The following is an 8737-nucleotide window of genomic DNA, read 5'->3' as shown; positions in this document are numbered from 1 at the left end:
TTTGAGCAGTAGACCTCTCCACCCGGTTGTGTCAAGTCAGCATAGAGGGACACCTGGGAGCAACATCCGGGCCAAACCCACAGCTACATCCCCTCCGTGTAGACCCGACGCGTCTGTTTCCCCCCCAGGTGCCGGTGACGGCGCCGTCCGTGAGGAGGGCCACGTCCTGGAGACGCGTGCCGCCTCTTCGGACATGCCACAACACCACCCCGCATGTACAAGGGGCCGGTGCGACGCTCCGGTGACATTGCTTCCCCCAGGGCCCCCGTCCCGCCTAACCCTGGAGCGGTTGACCACGAGATCTAGCCCTTTAACTTCCCACGGACGGGCTTTGACCAGTGGACCTCTCCACCCGGTTGTCTCAAGTCAGCACAGAGGGACACCTGGGAGCAACATCCGGGCCAAACCCACAGCTACATCCCCTCTGTGTAGACCCGACGCGTCCGTTTCCCCCTCCAGGTGCCGTCCGTGAGCTGGGAGGCCGCGCCGCGGAGACGCGTGCCGGGCGTTTGCAACCGCCACAACACCTTCAGACTTGTGAGAAGCCGCGTACGCAAGATTGGCGGCATGCTAGCCCACGGAGGCCGCCGGTCACAGTTGTAGACATGCGAAGGGCTATCCGCGTAGAAGGAATTGTTCGGATACTTCTCCATGACCAAAAATAATGAATAATTGTCATCGTTCCTATAGCACATGTGCCCACGTCGTGTAAAAAACTCATGATTTTATCGCGATCCGAATATTTAATAATATTCACACCGCACCGTTACCGCAGAACGACTACTACTGTGTCATCGCCGTCCGTGAGGGGGGCCACACCCCGGAGACGCGTGCCGCCTCTTCGGACATGCCACAACACCACCCCGCATGTATGAGGGGTCGGTGCGACGCTCCAGTGGCATTGCTACCCCCAGGGCCCCGTCCTGCCTAACCCTGGAGCGGTTGACCACGAGATCTAGCCCTTTGACTTCCGACGGGCGGGCTTTGACCAGTGGACCTCTCCACCCGGTTGTGTTAGGTCAGCACAGAGGGACACCTGGGAGCAACATCCAGGCCAAACCCACAGCTATATCCCCTCCGTGTAGACCCGACGCGTCCGTTTCCCCCCTCCAGGTGCCGGCGACGGCGCCGTCCGTGAGGGGGGCCACGTCCTGGAGACGCATGCCGCCTCTTCGGACATGCCACAACACCACCCCGCATGTATGAGGGGCCGGTGCGACGCTCCGGTGGCATTGCTACCCCCCAGGGCCCCCGTCCCGCCTAACCCTGGAGCGGTTGACCACGAGATCTAGCCCTTTGACTTTCCACGGACGGGCTTTGAACAGTGGACCTCTCCACCCGGTTGTGTCAGGTCAGCCCAGAGGGACACCTGGGAGCAACATCCGGGCCAAACCGACAGCTACATCCCCTTTGTGTAGACCCGATGCGTCCGTTTCCCCCCTCTAGGTGCCGGCGGTGGCGCCGTCCGTTAGGGGGGCCACGCCCCGGAGATGCGTGCCGCCTCTTCGGACATGCCACAACACCACCCGGTTGTGGTAGGTCATCCCATAGAAACACTTGGGAGCAACATCCCCTCCGTATAGACCCGATGCGGCTGTTTCCGCCCTCCAGATGCCGACGGCGGCACCGTCCGTGAAGGGGGCACACCGCGGACGTGAGGGGGTCACACTCCGGAGACGGGTGCCGGGCGTTTGCAACCGCCACAATACTTCTGTCGTCATAACTGTTTTTATTTTAATAAAATATAAGGACCTATATTCAAAAGAACATGATGGCACATTATTAATGTGCTCGAAAAAATACAAACTATATATATATTCATAATCTATGGAAAAAATTACAAACTACATATATATTCATATAATACATAAAAAAACATAAAAACATATGTAAAAAAGCAGAAAAACATATGTAAAAAAACACATGTAAAAAAAATAACTATGCCGACGGCATTGCCGTCGGCATAGAGACGGTAGGGTTTAGGTGGGCGCCGTGCTACGGATCGGTGACGTGGCGCCTATGCCGACGGCTGCCGTCGGCATATCTACGCCGCGGATCGGTGACGTGGCGTGCGGAGATATGCCGACGGCCGCCCGTCCCGACCGTCGGCATAGGTTTGACGGCGTTAGCCGCTGGTCATGGGCGGGGTCGCCGGGCCCATAGGTATGCCGACGGCTGGCTTATGCCGACGGCTGCTGTCGGGTGTCTGCATCTAGGTCGACGGCCGTTCTGTGCCGACGGCTGCCGTCGGCGTAGATGGGGGTAGCCCGACGGCAAGGATAAGCCGACGGCCAGGACTAGGCTGTCGGCATAGCTCCAAGTAGGCCGACGGCTGCCGTCGGCATAGTTTTGGCCGTCGGCGTAGGACCGTTTTCCGGTAGTGGCTGCAGCCCAGGCCAAAAGAAGAAACAACGAGACGGATCGATCGCTCCAAGCCTCCAACTCCCTCCTCCTGTCTCTTCGTTTCTCACACGCCAGCGCAGGGACTGGGCGACAGAGGGGCGCTGGCGGCTGGCCTTGAGGCTGAGCCCTAGGCCGCTAGACACACGGACGGCGGCGAGAGATGCGAGGCTCCCAGGCAGTCTACTCCTTCGGTCGTCACTCAATCCCTCCTTCCTCTTATCCGGCTTCGGCTTCCCGCGGTAAGAAATCTCTGTCGAAATTAGGGCCAAGGATCCCTCATCTCTGAAGTCTGAATAATTGGTTTGGGTTAGGGAAGTAAGTATTGATGCGAGGTACGGATCTAATACATACACACCCCCACTAATTATATATATGGAGGCTATGGTGTGTGATATGCAACTAATGGTGTGAGAGTTCAAGGTCGGGCTTAGGGGTTAGGGCTTAAAATTTAGGAAAAAAATCGTTGGGGGTGATAATGTTAATGGATTCATGACTAGAGAAAATTGTATTTGTTTGTTGGGTACTGTAAACTACAAAATCAAAGTATGTAAGAAGATGACAACTTGCAGACAGTGGAATTCATGCAATATTTCTTACCTTCAAACTGAATATTTTATAATACGATACATGTTGATGCAAGGAGTTCTGTGCTATGAACAAGTGAGAGATGCTTTTGATATGGTGGAAGAAAGTGCACAATGACATACAGTGACATCTGGTATGGATAGCTTTACTTTTGTTAATTGGCAACATGGCGAGTTTGCCTCTATGCAAGGCTGGTTATATATCTTTTGTTGTCAAGTCTCAACATTGTTTGGTCTATGAAATGGATATATATTAGTTCACATTAAATTTACATTTTGTGTGACTATTATGTCAATTTTTTCATTTGATTATTGATGTGGACTTCAGCTTCGGACCTTTGGTGCTATATTATATGTTGTGTACACGAATACCCAGATTTTATTTCTAGATCATACACTTGGCTAAATTTGCCCAGGCTCCACAAAAGTTCTGGCTCCGCCACTGACTGCTGGGCTAGTCATCTACCCTTCCCGTAGGAAGAGGAAGCTAGATGGAAGGGTGGGGTTAGGAAGAGGAAGCTAGATGGAAGGGTGGGGTACGGTGGCGCTCGTCTTATGCAGGGCGGGTGGGGAATGGATAAATAGTAGAGGAAGATGATAGTCATTGCATGACTAACTGGTTTCGAAACCTGGTGTTAAGTTGAGTTGAAAAGTGGACTTATCTCTTCTCGTTCTGCTAAAGATAACTTGCTATCCATGATAAGTTAGGGTATTTCACAGCACACAGCGACACAAGAAAACACTGCTGCCAGACATGCGTTTACGTAGCATGTAGGTGCGCCATATTCTTTCGACAAGAAATAATTTACTACTAGGTAACATTGACAAGAATATATCACACTACAGTAGATAATACCAGAGCGACATGCATGTGTTGCCCTTACAACAACTAAGAAACAACGAACCCTAGTTCGGAGCGTAGCACTTCTTCCTGATCTCTCCCCCGGCCCCTGTGAGCACGCCGACATCGCCCATCTTGATCATGGACTCGCTGAAGTCCCTGAAGAACTCGCTGTCGAACTTGCCGGTGGCGATACGCTGGACATAGTCCATGGTGGTGGCGTCCAAGAGGAGCGCGGAGTCGGAGCGGAAGAGGCCCCTCCGCTTGGCGACGTGGCGGTAGTAGCTGGTGTCGAAGGTCTTGAAGCTCCCGGGGTCCATCTCCGACAGCATAGTACGGTCATCAACGCTCTTGCACTTGAGCCTTAGCTTGTCGGCGTACTCGCTGTCCAGAGACGGGTCGACGACGCCATAGGCACCGTTCTCGCCGGTGGTGTTGTAGAGCCGGTCGGCGAAAGACGGGCAGTGCGCCGTGCCGAGCGTGTGGGCGCCCGAGAGGACAACGAGATCCTTGAGGTCGAGGCCCTTGGAGGCGAAGATCTTGGCGAGTAGAGGGACGTCGCCGGAGGCCGGGGGCAGCTCGTTGCTGGCCTCCGTGGCGCTGGACATCCTGCCATCTCGCCTTCCCAGCGCCACCGGCCAGAAGGGGCCCTTAGCCAGCACGACAGCGTCGCGGGACATGAGGGTGAGCACGTCAGCGCAGGAGACGATGCCCGGGCACGCGGCTTCGAGCTTGGCCTTCACCCGCTCCACAGAGCCGAACCCTCGTAGGCTCTTGTTCGGTTTGGCGTCCTTCTCTGCCACGTTGCCATCGGTGGATTCGAGCAGGACGGAGGCGTCACAACCCTGCAAGTTCGCATTGCATGCATGTTTCTTAGTATTCGTGTGCAATATGTAGGTTTGTACGTGAGACAGGACAAGCAAGTGCTCAACGACGACTTACCCTGACGAAGCAGTCGTGGAAATGGAGGCGTAGAAGCGGGCCGGCGAGGCTGGGCGCGGCGGCGATGATCTTGGCCATCTCCTCGCCGACGATCTTCTCGGCGTCCGGGCATGTCTTGCTGTAGAAGCCGATCTCCAACTGAGCCACCGCTGCCGAGCTAGCTGCTGCGAGAACCAGCAGGGCCAGAGGGAGCAGCGAAGACCTGATCGCCATGGAGCTTAACCAAATTACACGATTGAATCAATTACTATGTGGCTGCAGATAAGAATGTTTTGGTACTACTTGAGTGATCTCTGTCCTTGCAACTCCCTGTATACTTATAGATGGCCGGTTACGTAGATTTGAGTGGATGGTGTCAGCGTGACAACTGGTTGCTGCGTATGCACGCATGTGCTAACTTCCACCTCCATACAACCGCCTCAATTATCAAACGTACGCAACCGCGCGCCGCTAAGCGAACCAGTCAAATAATGAAGGAAAAATAGATGGCGCCGAGGCCAGTTCATGACCAGTGTGTCGTCCATGGTAACATGCCATCAATCTATCATCTGTCTCTTCTCCGGAAGGGAACGCAATGATCTGATTAGGTTAATGATTGCACCAAGAGAATAACTTCACATGTATTTGGTCAATCATTTGCGCAGGCCGTAGTGTTTTTGATGGGACTGCCCTATCTTGCATTGTGCAAAGTAAAGATCTCAGTCGTGTTGTGATCTCTGTTGTGTTGAATCCAAGTGTCCGACTATGCCTCCGGACCAAATATTAAAGAACGCCAGTAACAGCTAACGTTTCCTTAGCAAGATCACCCGAGCGAATGAATGCTCTCTAGAAGAGGTTCGTTTGAGCAAATGGCTCCATGGGGAGTGTTCCCTCAAAAAAACTACTCCCCGCAAACGCTCAGGAATTGTCAATACTATGAGAGATACATTTGCCATGGGCCACGTACCCTCCCACGTCGCTCCTGTGGGCGACGGGGAGGGCGCTCCCGCCGCCGCCGCCAGCACCCTCCTCTCCCTCCCTCCTCCCTCGCCGCCACCAGAGGACGCGGCTGGGCAAAGCCTGGCCGATGTCGGCAGCGGCGGGGCGTTTCGCCTTCTCGCGCAGGGCCTCCGCCACGGGGTGGTGAGGCTGGATGGGACACCGCGATGGCGAGGATCGCGGTGGTGCAATGACGGATCCCCATGGCGGCGGCGGTTGGGACCAGCGGCGCATGACTGGCTTCGAGGTGGTAGATAGTGCAGGCGAGGTGGTGGCGGCGGATCGGGATCCGCCCCTATCTGGCATTCGTCTTCAGCCGGCGGTGCAGACTATGGGCAGCGCGGACCGGTGTCCTCCGCCATAGTGGCGATGGCGTCGACGTGGTGGAGGCAGCGGTGTGGTGGCGGTTTTACTGCTCTTATTGCATCATGGCACGATCTGGCCGTCAACGTGTTCCGGAACTATTGCCGGATATCTTGCCCCAGGATATTTGGGTCGGATATCGGCCTACGTGGCTCCATGTGGGCGCGGCATGAAGCTCTTGTTGTTTGTTGACACTATGGGACATGCCAGTATCTTGATTTCCATGGCATAGACATCGGTGGAGAAGCCATGGTGGCTAAAATTGGGTGTTTGATAAGGTGGAGAGGGCGTTGGAGGTGATTGAGTGAGCCAGGTGTTTGATAACTTTCAGAAGCAATAGTTACAAGTGGGGTCAGCAACACTGGAAGACTTCATTTTTGGTGGTACTCCTCGGGTGTTGAATCGTGACTTTCAGGGTGAAAACCTAAGGTCCAACCTTCATTGGTTGTGCCTGGCGGGTATTGTTTTGAGAGCCCGGACTTTCTCCATGGTGAAAACCTAAAACCTAAGATCTTGGATCGGGCGACGGCGATGCTTGTGCATTGTTTTCTTCTTGAAGGCATCGCTTTTCGAGGCCTTTTATGTTTTCCGGGTGTTGTTTTTTATGGTGGTTTGTGTGCTGCTGCTAAGGAACATATCACTGCGGCGAGGCCTTTGGTTTTTTCTTTCTTTTTTGTTTGCTTTTCGGGCTACGTGCATCCTGGATGTTTTTTGAGACATTTTGTTGGTGTAGAGGCTGGGTGTAATTGGTATCTTGGCGATATTAATATATTTCCTTTAAAAGGATACATTTGCGATGCTATAATATAGAGATTTGCCATGTTGAAAAGGAAAAATTGCCGTGCTAGCAAAAAGATTTGTCAGGAATTTGTCATGCAGCAATTGCCCTACATACCAAAGATTTGCACATGAAAAAACTGACATCCTAGAGCAGGAGAAAATTGCCACAAAAAATACATGATTTGTCATTCTGCTAAGAGGAGAATTGCGACGCGTGTCTTCAGAAATTTTTGCTTCAGAAGAACTGCCATGTTTCACAAACAAAATTGCTATGATGCTATTATATGAAAACAAACTTCCGTCACCAAGGTCATTCCTTCGGAAGCATCAAACAAACAAACGGTTGTGTTATGTTAACGCATTCCCTCCCAATGGTCCTTCCAGTGAACACGCTAAGATTCGTGCGTGGAGGTTGGACATGCCACAAGGCGTTCAGTGAAACAAGCGTTCTGACGGAACATCTGATTTTTAACATCTGTTATATTAAATGCTTATATAACTATTTCGAAATAGGAATCCTTACGAGCGTTCTTTCTATCTACTATTATCTAAAAACAACCAAGTTATTAATGACCGGACGAAACGAAGAAATGGCCCCTTATGTGTGAAATTATACGAGATCACCTTTAAAATCAAATAATTTCATTGAATTGACTATGATTGTATGCAACCAGATAACGTAAGATATTGTTGCTGCAATAATTTTTTATTTGATTTGATACATTGTGATCCTTAATGTTGATGAATTAATAAAAACGAGAAGAGAGGGATTTGATCCCTCATAAAAAAAGTCTACATAGTAGTTACAATGCTACGCCTTGAAATGCTCAATCGTATCTAATAGTATAGGTTCGATCTATGGTCATTGAAGGCCTCCTAAAAGGAGCTACTAAATTCATCCGAGTTGTTCTAAACAATCAGAACTGTCGGTTATTAAAGGAATTCCTTGTCGGCTTTCCCTGAAATACATGCTTTGGTTAGGACTTCCAAATACGTACCCAAAGATATCAAGGTATAATAGAAGTACACCAGCAACAAGAAGTAATCCAAGAGTATAGCTCAACTGCATATGTAAAATTAATCTAAAATCACTCCTCGAATATACAACAAAGTAGATAACACTTACAAAAACATCATGCTATATAACATAGAAAACTTATGTGGGATCTTGAACTCAAGAAATATGGAGTGCACCCAACCATTTGGTGCTACCGGTGCTCCTGTTTTAAAGAATCCTATTTACAAATGTTATAAAATTTTGGAAAAAGAATTATGTTCTAGTAGTAACAAGAATCAATCATACCACAAAATTTTAGATGCAAATTGGAAACATAGTATGGTAAACATAAATGAAAAATTCAAGGCCTAGTTTGCAGTAGCTACTATTCATATCATGGTTTGTCTTTTTGTTTCTAAATGTTTCTTTTGAATTTGGGTCTCAATTTGTATACCACGATAGACATATATTGTACTCACATCCTTGTAACACTTATTTTTGATGTATATTAAAAATATTTTAGAGAACAGGTGTACCAGTAGCACCAAATGCCCAAGTGCACTATATATCTTCCTCTGTTAACTTGCCTCGATTTATAGTTTAGTTCTTGAAATAGCAAACCATGAAAGTGAGCCACAAAGGATGTCACCAACGTGGTTCATCATTGAAATGTGTACAGTCCATACACTTTAGGCCCACAATGCTATTTATTAAATGTTTGTGGACTGGTCCGGACATGGAAAACCCCACAAATCGTCGCAAAACTTGGGGAAGGTCTAGGTGAGTCCAAACGAAAACCCATTCATTCTTAGTTGCACCACATCTCCCACTCATCTCTTTCTCCTCACA

General features: G+C 50.2%; 1 protein-coding gene across 1 annotated transcript; it reads right to left on the bottom strand.

Annotated features, from left to right (window-relative positions):
• Positions 1 to 3710: 3710 nt before the first annotated feature.
• LOC109779097 (peroxidase 1-like) lies at positions 3711 to 5046 on the bottom strand. The gene is made up of 2 exons (XM_020337704.3): positions 4771 to 5046; positions 3711 to 4673 (listed from the first exon to the last, which is right to left on the bottom strand). Exons 1-2 carry the CDS (start codon positions 4981 to 4983, stop codon positions 3894 to 3896), a joined length of 993 nt encoding a protein of 330 aa, XP_020193293.1. The 5' UTR covers positions 4984 to 5046; the 3' UTR covers positions 3711 to 3893.
• Positions 5047 to 8737: the final 3691 nt, after the last annotated feature.

This window comes from Aegilops tauschii, chromosome 7 (genome assembly GCF_002575655.3).
Source record: "Aegilops tauschii subsp. strangulata cultivar AL8/78 chromosome 7, Aet v6.0, whole genome shotgun sequence".
Lineage (NCBI taxonomy): Eukaryota > Viridiplantae > Streptophyta > Magnoliopsida > Poales > Poaceae > Aegilops > Aegilops tauschii.
This window is presented reverse-complemented; position numbering and strand designations above follow the sequence as displayed.

Coding starts and splice junctions, on each gene's coding strand:
- LOC109779097 (XM_020337704.3), bottom strand. CDS start 4,983: ATGGCGATCAGGTCTTCGCTGCTCCCTCTGGCCCTGCTGGTTCTCGCA. Junction 4,674..4,770: donor TCCACGACTGCTTCGTCAGG/GTAAGTCGTCGT, acceptor GCGAACTTGCAG/GGTTGTGACGCCTCCGTCCT.